This window comes from Apium graveolens, chromosome 7, assembly GCF_009905375.1.
Source record: "Apium graveolens cultivar Ventura chromosome 7, ASM990537v1, whole genome shotgun sequence".
In the NCBI taxonomy this organism is placed as follows: domain Eukaryota; kingdom Viridiplantae; phylum Streptophyta; class Magnoliopsida; order Apiales; family Apiaceae; genus Apium; species Apium graveolens.
In genome coordinates, this window is record NC_133653.1 from 156,299,149 (window position 1) to 156,324,802 (window position 25,654).

The window sequence follows — 25,654 nt, forward strand, 5'->3', positions numbered from 1 at the left end:
ATGGGCTGCTATATAAACATAATTTAAGATCGTTTTTTATAGGAAGACGTACCAGAGCTTAAGGAGAAGGCGTAAGAAGACCATAGAGCACAATTTAACCAAGGCGAAGAAGATCTAGTTTATTCTTGTGATTCTTTGTTTTAAGTTGTAACTTTGGATGCTAGTTTTCTTATTCGTGAACGTTTACTCTTATTTCGTACTTGATTTTATTAAGTATAAAGACTACGTTTATTATACCATGCTTTCATCGGAACCCATGTTGATGATGAGTCCGATTATGGGTTAATCGTTATCGTGGGATTCTAACGGATTTATTTATGGATTTCTTTAGTTAATTCGTTTTGATGCCTTAATGTATGGTGATTGTATGATAACCTAGTTTTGGTTGTGCTTATTCATCTTATGAGCGTCGCGAACTTATAAGATAGTGTGTTAATCTTTAATGAAGCGAAAGTGAATTTAAGGGTTTATAAATTTCCATGCTAGCATAGGTTCATGTTTATGATATGCATGATTCGTAGGTAATTTTAACCATCTTACTTGCCCTATGTAATCACGAGAGATAACTTGTGCATAAAACCGTTATGTTGTCAAATTCTATAGACATATAGGGTCTCAATATAATTGGTGTATATTCAGCTTCTATCTCTTTTGTGGTTGTCTGGTAGTATGGTATTCGTACAACGAAAGTTGGCGTTTATCAGTTTCGTGTTATCTGATTAGTGTCATCACCATTACTGCTAAGGTTAAGAAGAAAAGGCTATTGAATGAAGTATTTAATGAAGTTAGAATCACATGTTTGTGTCATATATTATTCAATTCTCTTTAATCTTTTAGCTTATGTTCTTTAGTGTAATCTCTTAGTTAATCTTAGTTATAAACAACCACAAATTGTTATTCATTTTAGCATTGGATAATAACCATACTAGTGTTGCATAGATACATTGATTTAAATTAACCTAAACCTATCCCTGTGGGAACGAACTAGAATTTATTCTATATTACTTGCGATCGCGTATACGTGCGTGAATATTAGCACGTGTTTTAGCCCTAACAAAAACCTTACATAATTGTTTCATGTTCCTATTAGTCTTTTAGGGGCCTTAAACATGGTCTCAAAGTTACTCAAGGGGCGGGGGTTCGCTCGTAAAATGCTGTTACCGAAAACGGTCGTTTCTCCTAAACCGTAAATCAGATTAAAGCTATTCACATATCAAAACGAAGCTTAAAATATAACCTATCTAAAAATAGAAATAGTGAGTTCATAGAAGCGGGTGTTTGGGTCCAAAATTTAAGCACAAAAACAGTTTCTAGTAAAATGAGCATTACGACGGCTATACTTTAGCAAATCCTAAATTTTACAATACCAAATCACACCAAACCAACTACAACTCAACAACAACTCAAGATCCATACATATACTACTGATCTAAGTCAAAAAAATCTCAATAATATCAATCCAATCAAGTATTATACCACCTCCATAATAAAAAAAACTACTTAACAATCAAAACTCAAATCATGCTTAAACATTCAAATTACTACTCATCCATCCAAACCATATTAAGACTCAAAAAATCAAACTTAGTACTAAAGGTTTTGAAGCTTTATACCTTGATTGGAGAGTGGAAAGTTACTAGGAAGCCTCAAAGAAACCTTGAACTAACCTTATACAACCTTGTTCTTACAATCAAAATCAAGAAACACAAAGTTAAATTTTGAAAACACTATTCATCCTAAACTTTTATGAATTATTAAGCTATGAAACCCTTGGAATCAAGATCTTAAATTCATACCATAGCTAAGTTATAAATTGTGGAATTCATAGAAACAAACCTCTAAATTTATGCTTGAGTGGAGCTAGGGTTTTGGAATTTTTCTCCTTGCTTTTTCTTGTAAAGCCGAGAGCAATGTGGTGGGGGGGAGAAGAATGCTTTTTGTTTGTTGCCTTGGTAATTAAAATGAAATGCTTGGCTATGTCTTAACCTTGGTTAATTAAGTGATTAAAACACTTGGCCAAGAATCATCCTTGTATAAATATCTTGGTCAATTCTTACATCATCAAGCTTGCATCATTTTCTTGTCCTTATGGCTTGATGACATCATCTTGCTCTAATCCTCTTGATTAGTACTAATTGTTTGGTTAATCCCTTTGTTACTTGTATAAGCTTGATCCTTGGTCGCTTATTTATCTTACGGTTCGCTTAACTCTCGTTCTTATTGTTCGTTTGATGGATCATATCCGGGATTTTATTACTTGGGCTTCCCTAAACCTTTCTTAATATCTTATGTTCCTTTAATGATCCTCTGTTATAATCCTTGAATTGAATTTCTTTTAATCATGTTACCTTATACTTAATTCTCTCGGTATCTAGTGGATTTTCGGGAAAAATTAAAGTGTTCGAATTCGAATTTTGACGACTTTTACATTCTGACGACTTTTACATACACTCATTTACATTATGGGATATTAATATGATCTCAAAATTTTCATAACAGAACTCCTATATAGGGTGGTCTGATAATTTTTATTAATCAGCAAAATCAACAAAAGTTACTATTCATCAGCATTACCAAAATTGAAATTATTACATTAGTAGTTCCAGGAATTACAATTATAGACATCTCTTACCCAACATGTCAGGTGTTCAACATCACATACAACAGTTGATGTTGGGAATTCGTCCCTATAAGCGGATCTAGAATTGGGGAAATTCGTCCTTAAAGGAGGATCTTGAATTGGAGGATTCGTCCCTTGAGTTTGAGTCTCAGTTGTTGCCACAGGAATTCCATCTCCTTGAGTAGTGTAGGTTGAGTGCGTTGGGATCTCAATGGTGGACGAGATAATGCTTGACGGAATTGGATCGTCAGTTTAATCGTTGCTTCTACTCTATATGTTCACCATAGGTGATGTTGTTTTCCCACAAACGGCGTAAAATATTATGAACTTAAAACTAGGGTTTCGTTTGTATTTAATATTAGGATTTCTGAGTTTCAAGTTTTAATGGTTGTTCTTACATTCGAGAATAACGGTTCTCGCAAGATGCCTATGTATCTTTGTATTGCAGGGAATCAAGACAACGTAGTTCTATACTAAGAGGTAGAGCCCTCTATATAAGTGTTGAGTCTGGAATTTTAGATTTAAGTTGGGAGACTTGGTGGACAAGTCTCCAACTCAGAAGGTAATAACGACTCTTGTAAGGAGGTGGTTTATGTATCCTTCCTTGTAAGAGTTAGTTTCCATGTAGGACAATGTGTCTTGGATTTACAGTTGTATCAGGCCTTGCTAACGAACGGGCCCGTTCGTGGACGTTTTGGGCCTATGTCGTTTTTGTCTGTGACAGGCCTCGAACAACATGGTTCGTTTTGGGCTTTTGGGCATGAAATTCAACTGCAATTAATAAGACATTTATTATGTCTCTGGGGTTTATTTTTAACCCATATCAAAGGCTTTCTACATGAAAATTATATGAGTTTCATATATGAACTTTAATCTAGGGGAACCTTATCTTTGAACAAGTCAAATGTTGGATAGGACAATATGTGTAACTCTGTAATGTTATAATTGTAATGTCTAAAATAAATCTGGAAGAATATATATGATCATACCCTGAAAACCATGATGAATACATCAGAAAAAAGAAGTTGCAAAATGAAATGAAGGTCTCGTCAAGTCCTGATTTGAGAATTCAAGAGTGAATTATTCGAGAAGTCAAAGTTTTAACTATTTGAGAAGTCATTTTTAAATAAGTCCAAAATGAACTAATTTGAGAAGTCATCAATTCGATAAATAGACAAAATTGATTCGAGAATTCCATCACTAATTCGATAAGCCTTCATTATTGATTAGAGAAGTCTGCAACATTAAATTAAGAAGTCTGCAACAGCTGACTAGACAAGTGCAATTCTATAACAGACTTTTATGAGTTATCCAATCGAAGACCGAGACCAATCTCAAAGTTCATAAAATGGCTAATGACCGAAAGGTTTTCAAATATACCCGAGGATCCATGAAGTTTTGTGCATATATACTAAAATTTAATTAAAAGTGATTAAATATATGATAAAAAAAATATAAAAAGAATCTTACCCGCTTAGTTATCTATTCTCCTCTGAGTTTCGAGTAATCATTTCTGTAGAAAAAACGAGTCAGAACCGATTTTCAACTTATACAAACCCGACATTTTTAGAAATTTACGTGTGATCTGACTCCCATCGATGTCCAGCACCACTAAATTTATACGAATAATGTACTAGATAATGTCGGACCCCAACTTATTAAAAAATCCTTTGAACTTGGACAAAGGATTAGTAACACGTCGCTAATTTTACTAGGAGGTTGCTTCAATCTCAGCTAGGGCTGAGCAAAACCGAACCGAAACTGAAAAACCGAAACGAACCGGTTATCGGTTTGGTTTGGTTTGGTTTGAATTTTTTTTTAAAATTTCGGTTTTTTTGGTTTTTCAGTTTAAACCAAAATAAATTTGGTTTGGTTAGGTTTTCCGTATATCAGATCGGTTCTAATCGAATTAACCGAATTATATTTATATACATTTTTAAATTATATTATATATATATATATATATATTTATTATAAGTATAATATATTATTATTATTTTTTTATCATAGAGAACCCGCAGCGGCTACCCTTCGGTGCGTACTGGGTAAACCTCAAGGGTTCACGCAGTAGTCTGAAAACCACGTAAACCAAGATAAACTGTATTTTAGCGGTAGCTAATATATTATTATTTTAATTAATACTAATATTGTAATACTTGTCCTCTTGTCCATCTGACCTCCAACCTGCATTCGATTCTTAATATTAAGGATTTTTCATGAATTCATCCAATCATTATTTATTATTAATTCTTATTCCAAATTATTTTCTTCATCTAATTTGTAATACGTTTTCGATCTTAAGCAACTGAATACTAGAATGCATTGTGCAGTAGCTAACTCTTGTATTGAATTAATGGCCAATAAAATTTTAATTTGTACCGAAGGTTTTGTTACTGCCTTGCATCTTTTTATTTTAATTTCTAACATTTATTAGTAATTGTTAATATATGGTTTTTAAATATTTCGATTTTAGAAACCGAACCGAATAAATCCAAATATTTCGGTTCGGTTTATAAGTAAGTTCGGTTTGGTTCGGTGACAAAAATTATGCTATTTGATATTCGGAATCGAACCGACCGAATGTTGAGCCCTAACTTCAGTCGTACTAATAACACATGACCACGCCTTACCCCCTCAAAAGCTCTTCTAATTTACTCCTCTCGATAAATTACACCAACTTTATAATCAATTTCATTTAATAAAAGAATTTTTTTCTAGCATGTGTTCATGAATACATATTAATGTTAAGATTTAGTGTTTAATAAAGTGTTCACAAAATATTGATGGAGAGTTTATTAATAATGATGAACCCCTCTATCCACAAAAATCTCCACCAATAAAATTTTTACAACTCTTTAATCACATTTTTCTTAGCATGTGCACCTATCCTCTGGTGCTGAAAAATGAGCGATAGAATGAGGGTCAATAAATATCTATTTTTTTAAAAAAACTGTGCGTTTATGTGTAACTGCGATAATCACTATATTGCAATTCAAGTACAAAATATTCTGTGATGCTGAAATTCAGTCTGGGAAAAAATCCTAATACATTAGTCAGGCATTTATTTCCAGTCAAACCACTCCATATTGACATCGTTTCCTGTACATAGAAGCATATCTTCTTGCAATTGAGCAGACTCATGGAAAGATTTAGAAATATCAACTTCACCCGTAATGCTCTTCAAGATATCTCATGTTCTATTGTAGCCTTCTACTAATAATCTCCTTGCCTGAATAACACATACCATTTGTTCACAAAACAAAAAATAGGGTACAGAAAAGTGCGAGCAGCAAAGGAATGCCGTCATCAAAATGTAGATTTGTATAACGACTTACCAAATATATTTGTTTTCAATGGAAATCGAATAGAAGTTCCTTTCAACTTCAAATCTCTCAGTTGCTTGCTTTTACTTGTTTTTCGAATTTTTGCAAAACTACCACTGATTTCTCCTTTTGAAAGATCAGTTCCTGTCTTTACCTTTCCACTGCTACTTGCTTTGCTGAAATTATCATTCTTCACCTTTTCATGATAAAGGGCGGGTGGTGCAAGCCGTAACTTAGGCGTATTATCTACATAGTTCAAACTATTGTCTTTCTGAAGGCTAGTTAAGATTTCAAACTGTTACACCCAAGTTGCTATCTGATGAGTATGTAGTTGAGCTTGGTACATCATACATATATATAACAGAATAACAACAGACATATATAATTCTACTAACCCTTGAAATTGGATGATAACCATAGGCACCCTCTGCCGCTTCACTTTCATTTAGATGCAGGCTGTTTCCTTCTGCTGGCTGGTTTCTTGACAATGGTCTGCTTACTAATCCATGCTCTGCAGAAGCAGACTTACTTTTCGAACCCTGAGTGTTCTTTTTAGGTATACAAATGGGGCATCCTGCTGAATATCCTCTTTGTGCTGCCTCATTTTCTAGAACTTCACACTGCAGATGGGTTGTATGTCCACAACTGAATACTTGAATTCTAGAGCTTGTGGAGTTTCTGGAAAGTGGGCAATTGCATATGCAACATAAAAGACTCTTAGGCCCATACCCATGAGAAGCCCCCTTCTTGAGTTGGCTCATGGTATAGTAGTTGTCATCATCGATCAGTGATTTGGCAGTGTCCTGTAATTAAAGGACTAGTCAACATAGCAACTTTGTCGACACATGCAATGGCAACAAAAGAAATTGTTGCAATAACTTTACTTGAATGTAAATATGTTAAGAGATACAACAGTAACTCAGATCTACAGTCAATTCTTTCTATCAATTAAGGTAATATACTGCATATAACCTACAGTTCTCATACCTTCTATACAGTGGTTGTATTCCCTTTGCTTTAATTACTGGTTAAAACCAATTAAGAGAACTGATGTAGAACTACAGTTAGAAAAAGACCGAATAGGTGGGGAAGGGGTAATTAAAAAAGGACAAAACATATTACCACAAAGAACACAAAAAATTTACAGACTTGTTATAAAATATTCATCAAATTATACAATTCAACTATCCATAATACCTGATGCTTTCAACTACGAGAATAATCCTAGTTAAAAGAAGATTTATTATGATTAATACCACAACGTAATATTTATAAACCAACATATTATCTTAGTGATAAATAATTTATCATCCTAGATAAAATGATTAACTAATATTTAATATCATTAATCCATGTTCCACATCAGTTACAAGCAATAAATGAAACACATGGATCGATTAACAATCTCAAGTTGTCTGACTTTCTGTTTATGGAAAAAGTAAATACGAGGAAAAAAAATTGATGCACGGCAAATATACCAAAATTCTTCTTTCAAAATCATATGTTCCAAGCATTCCCAAGATCGTAAGCTTAAAATCACCAAATTCCTGGCTACCATTATCAGATAAAAGTTTCATCATGATAGTCGGAAGGCGGATGTAACCAATCATTCCCTCAACAATCTCTTTAATGAACAAAGAAAATAACTTCCTCAAAATGTGAGCACCTTTTTGAAACTGTGACAGCTTCCACCTGGTCCTGTGTACTGAATTATTTTCTTCCCTGTCCAATGATCTAGCTAAAGATTTTATGTTGAATGTTTCCTCAGAATTTATTTTTGTGCTGTATGAATCAATCAATGGCTCACAAAACCTGTATTGAAATACAATAGTTTCTTTGAAAAAATTTCGCAGAGCAGTTGAATTGTTGAGTAATATCAAGTAGCAAGCTACCAGTAGAAGGTATAGATTACTTAATATATCGATCCATTTACCGAAATCCACAGACTGCAGATTCCATGTGTTAAGACTAAACTGGTATTTAAATAAAGATGCTATCATAAACCACTAAGCAGCAAAAATTATTTAGATGTTTGTGCCAAAATTATATTAATCTCTTTCAGGACAATAAGAACATCTTGGCATAATAAGCTTAATGTGGCTTATAATAAGCTGGAAATGCAATTTTCAAAACACACAAAAAATTGGACCTTCTGCGGAGATTTATATAATAACTTCTAAGAAACTATATGTCCCTCTCGAAACACTTGAAACTTTATTTACTTTGTCTATTAAGTTAAAAAAACACGGGCATAAGATAATAGCTATATGATGACAAGGGCCCTTCATTAAGCAACTAAATTTCAACAGACTAAGTAAATTAGCACCAGCCTACACATTACGAACTTACGAATCGAGTAATCGGAACCAGAGAGACTCGGACTCGTCAAAATCCATTCGAGGGCTGTTACGCTGGCACAGTCCAATACAGGTATGAACTATATCAAATATGTCATTTACCTGAACAAAAAACTGTGATTAGTACGCACAGGACCGAGTAAACTATTTAATTCATAATAAAAAACTAGAAGAGATGGCAGACCTCTTTCTTCTGCAAAACAGTGTTGAAACTCTTCACACTAGAATTAGAAAGTAAACCTTGAACAGTGGTACCAAGCAACGCAAATTTGTCATCCAGGGAAGAAAGGGTAAGTGAGAGAGCAGTGCCGGCATCACCAACCCGTTCTAATAAAAAAGCAGCAGCATCTACGATTCTATAATTCTGACACAAGCGTAAACAGTGTTCAACCCTGTAGTTCTCAAAAGTCTCCAGAAACTTGAGTACTGAACTGGTTTCGTATTGACATAATAGCTGTAACAAACATTAGAAACATGCTTAAGCTATAACTTGTGTGCGCAACTCACACACAAATGTATAAATTGCTGCTACTGGGTAAGATATATAAAAATACATAATAATTACAAACAAGCCTACTTTTGGAGACGATAAACAGTATACATGCAGAAATATGAAACAATATATGGAGCTAAAGGAGCAAAGTTGCTATGAAAAACAAGATGGACACTGACGGTAAAGTGTAAACAAGACCAACCCCCCTACAGAAAAAAATTACCCCCTCTGTAAGGTTTATTATGAGACAAAAGTGCATATGCAACAAGTGAATCACTTAAGTAAAGCATGCACCACCTGCTAGACACACTTGGAGAGAATTTTACCTCAAGATACTGTTCAACTATTTTATCTGTTACATGAACTGGATTATCACGCATGAACTTTGGAAATTCGGAAATCCTTTCCAGGTACGCTTCAATTCTATCAGGCTGATAACAATTGTTTCTTTCACTAGGAATATTCACATTATCACCTTTTCTGAAACAGGAAAAGTTAAGAGACCCCTTCGTGTGAGCTTCCATAACAGTCTTTAGATAAAGGAATAGGCTTTTAGGATGAGAGTCCATCGCACATAAAGCACGGTCATGATCACCGCCGAAATGCTCAGCCACCATAAAGAATGTGCCCTCTCTGCAAACGTTAAAAACAAGACATCCTTTATCATCAAGCAAAGTCAAGTGTTGATAAATATAAAAATATCCCATGTCATGTGAAACAACAGAAAAACGTAGTTAATTACACATCACCTGCTTAATATGACAAGATCTGGAATTCGAGACATAATTTCAGACTGAAAAGCATCAGATTCCTTGCCATGAAGTTGATGCAGTGTACAATTAATATAGGAAAAGGCATGTATCGGTTCATCGGCATCTTTCATATAGCTCTCCAAAGCAGCAAAATTCTGATTTCCAGTTGCATGAATATAGCCACAAACCTATATAAACATAAAACAGAACTGCTTAACGTTCTTTGTTTCTCATGGCTTGTTTGGACTGAGAACAACAGTTGAGAGAATTTCTACTCATTATACACAGTCATTTAAAAATCAGATAATGTGAAAGACAACAAAAACTAGACTACCTGGTAAAACTGTGCTTCTTCACACACATTTAACAAAAACGATGCATCCCAGTCTGTCTCCGGCACTACTTCTAAAATTTGAAGAACTTGCTTCTCTCTTTTTCTAGAAGCTTGAAGATTCTGCCTAGAACCAATTGGATGAATATAAATATCCAATGTCGATGTCAGGAACACTAAAATTTTACCCAGTATATTCTTTGAGACAGTAGCCTTTCCGCATGAGATGTAGTATGCAACAAAGTCAACGACATGACCAATGTCTTTCTCTGAAGGCCAAATTTCATTTGATTCGACACCATCAATGCTGATAGATCTATACGTTTGGGAATCTTTATGATCAATAATTACTGCAAGAACATCAACCATCTTCTGTGACAAATTCTGCATGGAATTATCTTTTGTTAAGTCTATATTTGAAAGGGCTGAATCCGGTAAAGATTGGTCTAATTTTTGAACTTCATCTTCTACAAATGCACATCTCAAAACATCTAAAGTAGCTTCTGTGTCCAAAACTAACAGATGATATAGATTTGGGCACGCCCCTTTAAAGCATGAGCTTGCAGGTCGAGGTGAACTAGGAAACTTGGTATCCTCCAGTAAAAACTGTACAAGTTCTCTTCGAACAGATCGTAAGCGTGTAGGAGAAAGAACTCCTTGTCCTGCAAAAGAAAACAATTGTATTTTTTTGATTATTTGACGTCGCCTACAAAAAGATAAATAACTAGAATGCTTTGGTTACTATTAAAACCATTAATGTGCCGCTAAGTATTTCAGATTGCCCTGCCCTAGCTGTTATGTTAGGTAAAAAATTGGAAACTTTTCAGTCAAAACTTCCTTATGTGATGGTTTTTCTATCACCACTGGCTTACCAGAGTAATATGTTATTGTAGAAATGGGAACAATGATATGCTTTGGTCAAAACAGCAAAGGGAGAGAGTGAAATATTGGAAGGTAAATGAAGGCTTTAGCTTCTGACTTCGTGTGGAACTTCTATGTTTTACAAAAAAAACATCTCAGGCATGAAGATTTAGGAAAATTATCATGTAAATCGATATTCACTATTGGAATATTTTGTTTGTCTTCAATCGCCTCTTGCATACCTGCTCCATCTTGAAAAACTGCGGAAGTAATTTTTTTTTTTTTTTGATAATTATGTGGAAGTAATTTTTTATAGAAACTTATTATTGACTTCATCCAAGCAAAAATACATAACACTAATATCGAATGTCCAATCTATAATCTTGTCATATAAATAAATGGCGAGCTACTAAATTTTCAACAAATTTTATTCAATATAAATATTGAAATACAACAAAACACCATACCTGGAGGAAATGAACAGCCTGAAAAACAGTACTTCAGGTAAACAAGCATCCTGTACCTGTTTAAACATGCAATGACGTAAATACTAACCACTATAAACTAGCAAAAGGATTCATCTACTTGTCACATGAAAGCCAAAACAGTTTCGGTTTAAATATTTAAGTTTTTTTAACGTTTTATCTATAAATAGAGTCAGACCCGCATTTTAGAATTGTCAATTAAGTTTCTTGAGTCCCAGCTATATACATTAAATTTGTCCCCTCAACAGTTTTCCACTTATGTTAGAGTTAATTAAACTTAGTTTTTGTGCCTAATTGATTATAATATCAGTATTCTGTCTCTACAGTAATTTTCCAGCACAAACATTCTACAATAATATTACAAGAAAATTTACTTTACTAAAAATAGGAGATTGATTTGGGTTAAAACTAATTAAAATGTTTAAACATCTACACTGCCAACTTTCTGCCATAAAATATCTGTTACAAAGTTAGAGAAACTCTTGCATATATAAATCTGATAGGAGATTGTCAGGATCTGGTAGTTCCTGAACTGATTTTAGCACTGTTTTTGGTATTTTATTAAAATGTAACAGCTAAATTAAGCAGTAAAACAGAGAATTAAAGCAGAGATTAGACAGAGGTAAAGGTTTAGAACTCAGAAATGCAGAATAGAAAGAGATGAGGTAGAAACTTGCAGCGAAAGCAATGGTTTCTAGAAAGAGAAATACCCTAGAGAGAGAGAGATCGGTGGAATCACATTCCTTTTCATATATTTCAACATAACAGAAAATGTAACAACTTGAGGCTATATATAGGCCTCATACTAACACCGAATGTTTAAAAGGCATATAAAGACTAAAGTACCCTTACTGCTAATACTACTATTACTTTAACTAACAGTACTACTATTTTTCAGCCTTATATACTAATCCAGATGAAGCCTTTGAACAGGCAGACACACGTACTTTCTACACAATATTCTGACTTGATTCTAATCCCTAAGAATCAGTGAGCAGTTCACAGGGTTGCTCACAAGCAGCGCAAAGATTATGTTCACAAACTTTGCTCTTTTCTTGTAAGCCATTTGTTAATTATGCTCAAGATCGTAAGCAATCCGTTTCTAAAGTTCGCGAGCAAAGCTTGCAACTGGAATATGATCTAGCCTTGTTTTTGATGATCTAGCTAGGTGCGCCTTAGTAGAGGTAAGGTTCCTCTTTCCTTTCAATTAAACTATATAGAGAAAAAGGAACCAGAGATACATCCCAAGTGTCATTCCTAGAATTCCTGCCTAAGTAGGGTAATGTTCCTCTTTCCTTTCAATTTTAATATGTAGAGAAAAAGGAACCTGAGATATATCCAAAGTATCATTTCCAGGATTTCCCCAAAACTATGCTGTTCTAGTTTATAAAAGATACTTTCCCTATTTTTTTTCTTTATCTTTCCCGATGTTTTTCTTTTCGTTATTCACTGTTGTTTTACATCTTACTGCGAAGAACCAGCCATCTCTCCAACAGACAACAAGTCATAGCTTTTCATATTAAAACTAAGTAAATTCTAAATCTTTATGTAGATTCAGAGAATTTGTATCTAGGTCACCTTTACACTCAATGAAATCAATGGATTTACTCATAGTTCTGTAGTGCTTCACTTGGAATTACTCTTTGTTGTTTTTCTGCTTAAGTTGAACGTGGTTATAAATTTTTTGGAGGCTCCGAATCTCCTTGTACAGTTCTGTACATTGGAGAACAGAGAATGATACACCAGGGATGAAAAAAGAAGGAAATGATAACTGAAAAGGGAAGGTAATAATAACTTTTAGGTAGTGAAACGTTAAAGTATTAGAAAATCTTAGGAAAGAAGCCTAAGATAGATCTTAGGCTCTCTTTCCTCATATATGTGTGTGTGTGTGTATTCTTTTAATATAACAATACATGTTCACAAGGCAACTTTTTCATCTGTTCTGCTCACGAGCCCTTTGCCTGTTCATGAACATCAAAGTTGATAAACCGAGCTCTCAGCTATTTTCATCGGGCTCGGCTTCTTAATAAACCGAGTCTCAATAATTTGCATCTGTGCTCAACCTAGACTCATTTATAGACATTCTTCATTAATGTATTCTGTTAATATATAAATATATATAATTAAATATGGGATCGATCTGTACCGGCTTGTTGATCAACCGAGTCTCAATATTGTGCATCTGCGCTCAACCTAGACTCATTTATAAACATTTATCATTAATGTATGCTGTTAGTTATTACATAAAATCTACATCCTTGTGCCATCTTAACCTTGTTGCATCAAAGTACTACATCTTTAGTCACTGCATGCTTTCTATATTAAAATATGGTAATCTCAACTGATTCATAAATATATATTTTATGGCGGTTAGTCCTAAGTTACCGGACTCGGGTACGGGCGTCGGGCACCGGTGTGGATCCAAGTGTCAGACTCATTGTTTTTAAAAATTTAGGATTCGTGGAAATGGATCCTAAATTGGACACGGGTGCGGGGATTCGGCATATAACCTTCACATAAGAGAAATCATACCTACTTTATATACTTCAAATTGAAAATTAGTGTCCTCTACCAAATAAAGAGAACACATACAAAACTTGTTTATGTCATATTTATAGCATAAATCAAACATGTCTAGAATTAAATTGTTATGAGGCCTTGTAAATCATTGTGAACTAGATAACTTGAAGTCAAAGTGTCTGGTTTTCTATACAAAGGATCCGACTCGGATCTCATACCCACACCCATGTCATGTCCGGTCGACACGGGTATGAGGGCAAAATTAAAGAGTCCGGTTAACTTAGGCGGTTACTCTATCCATCCTTCAATGAACTGAAGCTACAGAGGTAACCACAATGTTCCACATTTCTAGAAAAAAGTAAAAGAAAATTCACTGACATCCGACGAGGCTAGGACATGTACTTCCTATTCTCGATGTTTATTTTATATGTTTGACAGAATAAACCACCATAGGCACCAGAGGAAAATCCTCAAATAAGATCAAAGATAATGAGCTTCACAAACATAAACAAACGAAGCAAGATATGCCAACCAAAAGTAATGGCCATGCAATAGAACAATCACAGTAAACATACCCAATGGAAGCAGCAATGTCTCTTTGGCTATTTTGTAAAACAACTAAAAGCTCCTCTAATGGTGTTCTGAAATCATCCAGACCTTTGTTAAATAAATATATAAGTGCACCATACAACCTGTGCTCCCGGCACAAGCGGACAACCTACAGCATAGATATGAATTATTACAGGCTCCATAAGATAAAGATAACTTCATGTGTGAAGCCTTAGTTCTGCTTTGAGCCTTTGACAAATTAAAGAGAGAGATAGAAATTTGGCATGATATGGAGTCAGGGACTAGTAGAAAAGAAAAGGAAACTTCTGCATTTAAAATCAGCAGGCATCTGTAACATATTGCTTGATTAGATTATTAAGTCCACAATTTGTAAAAAAAAAAAAGCTAACTAAAAGAACCTGATTGAAATCCAAGGAAGATATGTCCATGTGCAGAACACATTGTTCGATTCGCTGCAGCCAACCTTTCATGCTATAATGCTCTACCAGTGCTTGCATAATCTGTCCAAAATAATATATAACATTAACATATACTAGAGGATAGGAAAGGAAGATAGAAGTTTCATATATACTCTAAATATAACATATTAGTATACCCCAGGTGGAAGGGATCCAAGCTTGTCGTTCAATATATATGGCTCCAACAGCTCCAAAAATGTATCTGCACATGTGAAAGGTGAGAGAAAGTGAATTCAACCAGTTCAATAACAAGAAGAATAAATTGCGGACTATTGAATTGCAAAACTGTTTAGTATACATTATGCACGACTGCTATTTAACAAAAGAAAAATTACCACTACATATACAAATACTATATACCAGTAAAAAGGAGTAACACTTAACGCTTGATGCCAATCACAAGGATTATATTGCCTTTTTCTACCGTAATGTTTAAGTTGGTCAAAAACTCGCATTCCAAAATTTAACACCTCAAGGATGTGCAAAAGTTCTTAAAAGTCTCCGGAAATTGTTTTCATAGGTTTCTTTAACAGACAAAAAAACAAGATATTTATGATGGTTTCATGGTTTAACATTACATATTATCGTTTTGTGATTTAATTTGGCTACACAAGAATGCTTCTTTTAAATTGTAATATATCATGAAAACCAACGTCTAATAGAGGTAGATTTGATGGTGGCATAGATTGAGAAGTTGTCAAGAGTCCAAATATCTGTTTTAACCATTTTATTCTATTGCAAACATATGGTCCTCTCTTTTGCAATTAAAATATCCAAAGGCTAGTGATCTTCTGCATTTAATTTTCTCAAGTCCAGTTTTTTTTTCAAGTTTCTATCCCACAGTTATTTATTTTGAACTTCTTTCATACATCTGTATGGTACCTGGACCCTCTCGTTTTCAAGATCCATGGCGCATATCTTTTTTCTCTCAATAAATTAGTTTTAGACAAAAATCTTCACAGTGGTAAAACCATATTGAACCCTATATCTAGGACTGCATTGGCTTATAAGGAAGAATACAGTAGCAGAGTAATCAGGACCTTTATCCGCACAAGCGTACCATTATGTTGAACAGAAACAAATCTGGAATGAATTTCATCGAACAGGATGTCAGTTCTCTTGATATGAACACAAAACTCGACAGCAACACCACCAACACGAGTGAACTGCTCTTCTATTTCTGAACGTACAGAACCACTAGTACTGGAGTCTTCTAATTGATCCAGCTTGCCAATCTGGTTTCCGAATGCTACTGACATGTACGAAAATACTTCATCTACATAAGATAAAAGTAACTCTACCAGGTAAGGCATAACAGTATTGTTCACTTCATCAGCTGTCCTAGGAAAATCAATAACTCCGTGTGTTGCCCCATTATATAGTGAAATTGCCATGTTTAAGGCACCTATCCAATCTCCTGATTTTCGTAAAACTTCAATCCGCTCTTTCCAAGGAAGCAGACGAGAAAGAGTAAGCTGCTTTGGCCCAAGTACATAAATAGAAGCACCAGATATTGCTACACAATTGTGGTATGCTTTTTCTGGGACTCCGGAAGTATTAGTGAACTGGGCATGGTAAGCTATTAGATCATCAGCTCGAGATCCATCTACAGTAAAACTTGTCTGGTGAACCACAGTTCCTTCTTCAGTTTCAAACAAACACAGTTGTCCATCTGATGTCAAAACCACCAACAACTGTATAAAAAACATTTTATTACTATTAGAATAAATCTGTGTGTGTGGGGGGGGGGGGAATAAACTATAACCAGAGACCTTTACATTACTTTCTAAAGCATCTTTTCAACTTTTAAAAAAACAGATACCTGGTCATCCAACCATGTCACACCTACAGCTGAGCTTTTAAGTGTCAATATCCTATATATTTTTAGCTCCGACTTCACCAACCTTGCAACCTGAACTTTCCGATCCCATGCAAGGGCAAGCAGCCCAACTCTCTCTGATGTTTTCTCAGGCACGTTTTCTACAACAAGTCTTCATACTTACAATAGTTGAATAACACATTTCTCTACTTCGGAAATTTAATTTAGCTTGGCGACATTCATACTTATTAACTACTATATATATAATTCAAACCTCATTAATCACAAGAAGTTTTAACACACTATTCAAAATTTTAAGTTATCTTGCCATCTATGAATAAAAAAATCAAAACTATCTTATTATTTTTAAATCTAATTTTCACTCTATGAAAAATAGATTTTCTATATATATATGTATATAATCAGAACTGAATTTTAAGTATAATGTCAAGAGAAATTGAAAAATAAATAAATAGGAGGTGTGGAAGAACTTAAATTATTTAACACTTAAATAAATTTAATATCTTTCTTTCATTAGAGTATTAGATAACTTTTCTATTTTTATTGAGGAAAATCATCTAATAGAGTGTCATATTAATTTTGTATAATCACATTTCTTTTTTTATTATTATTATAATAAATGTAGCTAAAATAATATTCATTTATCTTAATATATATGGTTTAATACCTTTACTACATTATTTTGATTTCTTCACATTTTATTTTTCATATCAATAAGTATTTAATTGTTTTTCAAAATTTAATACGAAAAATAAATATTATAGTGCAATACACAACGAGTATCTACATTCTACAGTGGAGGGTACAAAAAAAATTAATTTTTCAACAATAAATATGGCTTAATATGATTTTCCTTTTATTAAATAAGTCTATTGCATTGTTATATTACTTGAGCTGTTCATATTTACATTTTATAAAACACCAATTGGTAACTGATATTCAAAATTTAAATTAAACAATAATTTAAAGTAAAATAAAATAATAAAATATTATGTACATTAAATATGTAGAAAAGAGGCTGAAAAACAATTTTTCTTTTTACTATTTATATATATATAGCCAGCAATATATCTTTTCATATCAATATTGTCTAATACATTTACTGCATCACTAAATTAATCATATTTAATAGGTTACATTAAATATTATTTGAATTAATATTTGAATTATATTTAAACACCTAACATTACAACATATAAAAAAAGGGAAGACTGGAAGAGGTTGTAAAGCATGGCCAAATATTAGTCATCTTCTAAAACTGCTCACATCAAATTTATTATTTATAAATCAACTTAACACATACCAATGGAAGAAGTAGATAGTTGTCTCGTGTATTTCCAGGCAGCATAAGGCATACACCCCTCCCGAACCCCTTCAGGTCTGGGAAGTTGTGCATAGACTTCAACACCTGGATTGACTTTTGCCTGCACTTCAGAGGAGCATAAAATTTAACACTGACAACAAAAAACTGCAGCATTCTTACAAAAATGCATGTGCAGGGGGAATCCATAGCTTTTGGACAATCTTATAAAAATCACGTACCACCAGTGCAGATTGATGACTGACAAATATGACCACGCCTTCTTCAACCACAGAGGAACCCTCAAACAGCTTCCAGTCTCCCCCAACTACACCTCCCATCATGCTTCCAATACTACTGCTATTTACTACAGCACTCCCCTGGGCAGAAGTAACAGAACCTCCACAATAATCATCGGAGAGCAAAGGAGAAGCACAAACAACTGTGCTTGTTGTTTCATCAAGAAGAGTCTGCTCAAGTAATGGATTTTCTGAATATAAGGATATGTTCTAAAGTATTATTTATTATAAATATATTTAGCATAAGGGTAGGGGTTTACCACTTGTTTATTTACAGATATCCTATTGAGCCATGGAACATATTTAAAGTGTATCACCTTAATCACCCCTTTACTATCACCACTAACCACATTAAACTGCCGATTGGCTTGAGAATCCAGTCCAAGATAGAATATGTGCACCACCGGTGCCTTGTGTTCCTTGATGATTTTAAGAGAAGTAGCCTTCTGGACATCCCAAACGATATAATGTCCATCGGCATATCCCGCAAAAAGTAAGTCCCCTTGCCGATTGAAACACATGGCCATGACTGAGCCATGAGATCTTTCACCTTGTATTCCAAGCATCACGATCTGGAAAATTTATTAGAATATGAAGCATAAGTCAAGAGGCAGCTGTGGACTAGTCAAAAATCACATTACATTATTCTCTGTTTGGTTGGGAGGAATTAAATATTATACGAAGGAATATATATACTAAAACAAAGGTGGAAGATAGGTAAATACGGAAGAGTGAAAAAAGAGTAGCGCAATTTTTTTATGATGAAGACTGAAGAAAATGAGTACGAGGGAGAATGAAACGTTCACCCTCAAATTGGTAGGTTTCAGCCATACTTCATTGATAAAAATAGAATGGGCATATATATGAAAATTAAATATATTTATACAAATATCCACTCAATCTAATTTCTTTTCTTCCAACCAAACAGAGGACTAGTCTTTTACACTACATGAAGTATTGAGTAATAAACTAATAACAAGAAAGTGACTTTCCAATAAAATATCCAATACATTTATAGGTTCAAAACTAGAATGAAAACACTATAATATTTACAAATTTAGTTTAATAATTGTAGTTTTTGATCACTGTGTTGAACTCTTAAATAACTCCTATTATAAAAGGAATGAAGCGTCATTCAGTTTCTGATTACAAAATATAATGACCCCAAAATATATACATATAGGTGTGCAGAAATGGTAGACATCTAAATGTTTAAATGTACAAGCTTCACATTCACATAGCACAGCCTTTATTTAATATATATATATATATATATATCCTAAAATTTGAAAAATATTGACAAATAAAAAAAATTACATTAGGAAATTTTTTAAAAAGAGGTACATTTTTATGCAGTAATATGCCATCTGAGATTTTGTTTCAAAAATCAACTTTTCTTAAATTCAAAACTACATAAAAACCAATATATTTCTTACACATTATTCATGATACTACTTTATAATAGGCCACCTTATCTTTTAATTAATCATAATAATATTTAAGATCCGTTGTTCAAAAGTTCATACTTATGTTACCCGGGCCAGAAGAAACATATTCATATTACTTGCTATCAAAATTCCTACTCTTAAAAATCAGTATTTCTATTAAATATCCCTTGACTTCACTGAGTGCAAACTGCAAAGAGAAGGAGGCGAAGAAGGAATAGGAATTCGGAATAGACAAACGTCACAAACCTGGCCCAAAAGACAACACAATCCATTTTTGATATTTTTATTATATTAACCCGGCCCAAAGGATCAACCAACTAGCAAGAAAGTAATTGTTCGACTTTGATAGTATAGCACAGATTTAAAAATTTATTGCTGAACTTAGTGTCAGTTCGCCAGCATCATACTCATGTAAAATATACTCATAAGGTCGTACTAAGTGCACAACATTTTCGCAACTATTGGGAGCATCATACTCACGAAGCATATACTCATAAAGACATCCTTAGTGCACAAGGTTTTCGCAACAATTGGGCCTAGGAAAGGTCCCAATGTAGGCACAAACATAAGCATCCTTTTTTTTTTGTTTTAAAGTGACCAACGTAAGCATCCTAATATAAGAAGTCAATATTTAATTTTATTCCACTAAACTTTAGGGATAATGTATCGAAAGATGGTTAAATAACTAAATATAAGGTGAAAAAAGTAAGTTAAAATTTCCCTATGAAAATACCTTTGCATCACTACTATCGGCATGAGAAGGAGATTTTTTACTTGGAAAACAAATAATCACCCCCTTTGACATTCCAATGGCAATGTAGTTGAGATGCACAGCCAAAACTTGTGCAGATCCATGATCTTGCCTAAATATTTCGGAAGAAATTGTGCGTGTCACGGTGTTGTTGGCATCAATGTCAAAGTATCCCAACACAGTAGACCCTTGGTGCACACCCTCTAGCCTCATAGGTTGGGAGGCTGCATCTTTCTTTCCTTGTGAATCTATAAGTGTGTATTTCTTCTCAAGTTCTTCAGCCAAATCAAGAGGCTTCAAGTACAATTGAGTTTCCTCCCCAGTTGGTTCGCTTCCCTTGGTTTCTAATTGCATATCGATGTTTTTGAAAGGCTCAGAACCATCACTTGATATAATGTTGTCCTCTCGATCCACATTAACTTCTAATTCTTTTTCAGACAGGGGAAGTCCTCCCACTTCATTTTTATCCGGTATTAAAATCAAATCCTCCTCGACCACTCTCCCATTCTCGTATTCCAACGCATTATTGTCAATATTTTGTTCAATTACACCCGGTGCTTTATTATCAGTATTTTGTTCAGTAACAAATTGTTCCACATTAACATCAAAAGCAGTCTCATTACGTATTACCGGATAATCTTTAGATTTATCTTCTTCTTTCTCTTCTTGAATACTTAAACTACTAGGAGCACTGTGAGCTTCCAAAACTAGGTCAAAATTATCACGAGTTAATTCATTCAAAGGAGATACATTTGTAACTTCATATTCTTCATTCTGTTCCGTAAAACTATCCCTAACATTTCTCTCATCCAACGCAGCCGCTAATCCATCATTAAATTCTCTAACCGCATCATCAAAATCAAACGCACTACTAGAAATCTGAGTTTGAACAGAAAGCGGTTCAGAAACTACCTCAACAGAAGAAGCACTGGCTCTCCTGAGTTTAATAGCAGCAGCGTGAGGCGAAGGAGCATTACGCGAAGCAGCGAAAGCAGCAGCCAGAGCAGCACCAGGCTTAACACTGGATCGTACACTAGCACCGGTGCTTCCAAATAAAGAAGGCAAAACATTTCGAGCGCGTGCATGAGCATAAGACAATTCAAGTGATCTATGAACAAGTGCTGGAGTTTTCGAATTATTCGAAACATCGATTCGTTTCGGAGACGAGGAAGTAGATGATGAGGAGGAGGAGGAATCGTTGAGAATGATTTCGTCAACTGTTCGACGCTGAGAATAGGCGAGTTCGTCATCATCGTCGGAGAGATTTGAATTGAGGAGAGAATCTAGGTCAAGCTCCATTGAAATTGTGCTGATTGTGCTGTTACAGGCTCTATTTCAATTCAATCAGTTATTTATTCCACGCCTTGTAATTTGTGTTTTTTGGTGTTTATGTTTGGGCGTTTGAAACACAATTTTTTACTTGTACAGAGAGAGAGAGCGAGGGAGATGACTGTGATGACTTGTTCAAGTTGGTGACTTTGGTTTGGTAAAGGCGTGTTTTCGGATTTGGGCATGTGAGAGAGATCGGGGGTTGAGAGAGATTCGTTGGTATAGTTGTATTTTCGTGTTTCGTGTACTTCGTGTGAAACACAAAACCGACATGTTTAGCGTATGTGTACATTCGTATTCATATACTTTCTGTTGGTCACACACTATAGAAGATCACAATCAAATCGAACTAAAGAACTCAAGTAACAGAAAACAGACTTTATCCAATATAATAAACTCTGTTACAATATGAAACTGTCATCTCTCAGTGATGAACAAATATCACGAGAGCTGCTAGGGTTACAATGAATATTATTCTCGATAATGATAACACTTATAGTGTAAACCCTATGTCTGTGTTTATATACTACACAGTTACAAGATAATCGCTAATTGATATGAAATATAATTCTGCTTCCTAAAATATATCAATCAGATATCTTTTCTTCCAAGTATTCTATTCTTCATAGAATTCCTTCTTCATGCATATCTCTTTTTGCGTTTGTCTTGATCTTCTTTCCTTTCAATCAGTCGTCTTCCTTATCTGAAAGTCTCCTTAAGTCCTGATATTATCTCCTGATAAATATCTCCTGATAACTTAAGTTCTGACCACTTAAATTCTGACTTCAGTATAAGTGTTGATTTCCAGTTAAGTACTGATTTGTCCTGTTTAAGTAAGATCTGAAAATAAAACACAAATCATATTAGACATGATATTATCAAATATATCTAACAATCTCCCCCAACTTGTAAATTAGTATAATATACAAGTTTAACAGATATTTGATGATGTGAAAAACATTAAGTACAAATGCATGAGAATTTGACTAGATAACTACAACTTATAGTCCTTAAAACTTTACCAACTTTAACTTGTGATAACAGCTTCAGTCTGTATACACATCAGAATTTGAGCAGTTGTAGATCTTGACTTGGCTTCAATTACTGATCTCTTTGATGTCAGGAGTTGTTCTGAGATAGTTCTTTAACAAACATCTCTCAGCATATTTAAGTTCATCAATCATCCTCCTTTTAGCATTCTTCAATTCAATTGTATCTTCACCAATTTGAAAGATAGTAGCCCTGATATCATCTATTTTAGCTTTCCTTATGTCCTGATCCAGTCTGATCAAATATGTCTTGTCAGACTCAAGATTGAATTCTACAGCCTTATAACCCAGAAAGGTAGTTATAATCTTAGCAGAGTTAGGCTTCATATCAACAATATCACCTTTGTGATCTCTGTACTTGGGACAGTATGTGCTGTCAGACTTTACAGAATAAAGCTTCTTCTGTCTCTGAACTTTGAGTCTTCAAATAATTTGCAGCACTTTCTGTTAATCTGTTATTCACTTGAAGTAAGAATAAAACATGTTCTAGTTCCTCAAAATACTTCAGTGGTATAGCATTTTCCCTTATATGGTAAACCCTTCCATCTGTCATGAAATATAACAAGATGTGTTCTTTCAAGAAGGTATGGTAAACCATCTGTACAGATTCAAGTTGATTCAATCTTTCAGGAGCTGCTCCAACACCTGGTTCACTTAAGGAAGTTGGATCATTGGTTGTGTTCTGCACTCTTCTTTCATCAGCACTACCTAATCCAGATTTATCTCTTGCTTCCTTTTCTGTAACAACTCTTGCTTCAAAACCACTTGTTGCAGTCTTCATAGGTTGAGTTTGTTTAGTTTTAGTGAATCCTGGTAGGAGTAACTTTGAGGATATAACATGAGCAATGTCAGAGGTTTCCTTTAACTTATCTTCTGATATTAAGCCAACTTGAGCTATGTCAGAGGTTGCTTGCTTCAGTGTCATATCAAAACTTACTATATCTTAACTCTGAACAACTTGAGCCATGTCAGAGGTTGTTTGAGAAATCTTCTTTGAAACCAGAGTAAGATTAGCATCTTCAACAGATATTTCTTCATCCTAACAACTAACTCCTTCTGCTGCTGACGAAGAGCACCGCAAGACGGATAATCCGTTCTTGCAGATGAAGAGCTTCTCTCCTTTCTTCTTCCAATCTATCAAGATGGAGATGATACTCCATTGATAAAAACAAGAGTTCGGTGTGAACCTCTTGTGGAACTGAATCCCATAGTTCATCAGGAATGGCAGTGACATGCCACTCCTGCTGCCAGTAAGCACAACTCAACTCAGTAGTGAAGGTTTCGTAATTCAAGAATATGTTGAAACGAACCATTTTTTATGAGTATGTGAAGAGAGAGTTTGAGAGAAAATGAAAGATGTTTTGGCTGGAATGAATCGATGGTTTAAATAGCCAATGGAATACCAAGGGACACGAGAACTGGGCAACAATTACAAGTAGAAATAATGACCTCTCGATTCCCTAGACTGATGAGTAATAATAACAGCCATTGGAAGCTTAAAACAGGAGTTAATGAGCACACGAAACAAGTAAAAATTACTGTGCATATACGAGTACCACTAACCCAAATTATGTTGACTGTTTATATCTCACCCAAACATATTCTGATTTTAAATATGACTGTTCCAGATTTTAACCACAAATAAGTCAAGTAAAGAATCAGTATTTAATATCAGAACTTAACAGTCATCAGAACATGATTCCTTAACTCGAATTTCCATCATAACTTGTCCTCAGAATTTATGCATCTGACACTTAAACTGTTCATCTAAAATAACATTTATCACCACAGTAATTTTCATCATTCACATGGAGTGTATGTGTGTGCAATAAGCTAAATATCAGATAAAGATTAAAGTCTGATTCACTTCAGTACATCTTAGAAGTAAGGCATAACTAAGAAATTTGCTCAAAATCTGTTAGTATTCTGAGGTCTACTTTAGAATGAGTTCATGCATGAGTCCACCTCAACTGTTTTGTGCTCATTTTATGCATCTTTTGAAATTCCATTTTACAGTGGCTTCTCAGTGTAAGTGAGTTATGACTGCTTATCAGAATTTATGTTATTATCAGAGTATTTCTCCAGTAATCATAGAGTGTGAAAAGTCACCAAGAAAAATATTTATTTTGCTTTTCTGATGCATATTACTTAATACCAGCAATGCACTTGGGTCTTCCCTTCAATATTTTTACTCTAGATCTCAAAGGAGTACCTGATTTTTATTCCCTTTTTCTTTTCCTTTTTCTTTTGATAAGTGAGGTTTATCAGCACTTAGTACATCCATCAGATTTACTAACATCAGAACTTAACAGATAAGAAGCACTATTCTAGTTTTTGACTTAGTAATAAGATACACAAAGTAAATTTAACTAAGCTCAATATCAGAATTTGCTTGTGTTAAAAGATTTCCATATAAACGATTACTTCAAACATGGGACTTTAGTATATTATAGACTACTAGGTCAGCATCTAGCACAATTATCCTCATTGGATTGAATAGTCACAGAAACATTCATATCAATATCAGAGTTTAGAAATTTACATCAGACAACAACCTGTACTTAATCAATTTTCAATTTAAGCACAGAATACACAAAGATAGTAATATCTGTAAATACTGATCATAAAGTCTGATGTACCATAACATAAACTAAGTAGATTTAGAGAAAGAACCTGAAATCATTCCAAGTTCATTTATCAATCTTGTAAAAGTAGCTTCACACAGTGGTTTTGTGAAGATATCTGCTAGTTGTTGATCTGTTGGAACAAAGTGCAATTCCACTATACCTTCATCCACATGTTCCCTTATGAAGTGGTATATAATGCTGATGTACTTTGTCATTGAGTGTTGAACTGGATTACCTGTCA

General features: G+C 34.1%; 1 protein-coding gene across 5 annotated transcripts; it reads right to left on the reverse strand.

Annotated features, from left to right (window-relative positions):
• Positions 1-5,507: 5,507 nt before the first annotated feature.
• On the reverse strand, positions 5,508-21,909 carry LOC141671649 (uncharacterized). 5 transcript variants are annotated; one of them, XM_074477935.1, is made up of 19 exons: positions 20,391-21,906; positions 18,470-18,781; positions 18,153-18,380; positions 17,914-18,034; positions 16,593-16,750; positions 15,831-16,464; positions 14,908-14,972; positions 14,711-14,812; positions 14,318-14,460; positions 11,205-11,260; positions 9,880-10,538; positions 9,543-9,733; positions 9,120-9,426; positions 8,485-8,754; positions 8,293-8,402; positions 7,422-7,755; positions 6,339-6,746; positions 5,956-6,238; positions 5,508-5,849 (listed from the first exon to the last, which is right to left on the reverse strand). In XM_074477935.1, the coding sequence occupies exons 1-19, from the start codon at positions 21,705-21,707 to the stop codon at positions 5,818-5,820; spliced, it is 5,730 nt and encodes a 1,909-aa protein (XP_074334036.1). In that variant the 5' UTR covers positions 21,708-21,906; the 3' UTR covers positions 5,508-5,817. The 5 variants fall into 5 exon arrangements, 4 of the variants coding, with proteins under 4 accessions (XP_074334036.1, XP_074334037.1, XP_074334039.1 ...); XM_074477936.1 differs by lacking the exon at positions 5,508-5,849 and having other exon boundaries at positions 6,096-6,259; positions 20,391-21,908; XM_074477937.1 differs by lacking the exons at positions 5,508-5,849; positions 5,956-6,238 and having other exon boundaries at positions 6,587-6,746; positions 7,422-7,494; positions 7,610-7,755; positions 20,391-21,909.
• Between the last annotated feature and the right edge of the window lie 3,745 nt (positions 21,910-25,654).

Excerpts from the sequence above, each read along its gene's own strand:
- LOC141671649 (XM_074477935.1), bottom strand. The coding sequence starts at position 21,707 with ATGGAGCTTGACCTAGATTCTCTCCTCAATTCAAATCTCTCCGACGAT. Across the intron at positions 10,539-11,204 it reads AGGCTGTTCATTTCCTCCAG|GACAAGGAGTTCTTTCTCCT; the intron begins GTATGGTGTTTT and ends TTTCTTTTGCAG. Across the intron at positions 8,755-9,119 it reads TAGTTGAACAGTATCTTGAG|CTATTATGTCAATACGAAAC; the intron begins GTAAAATTCTCT and ends TGTTTGTTACAG.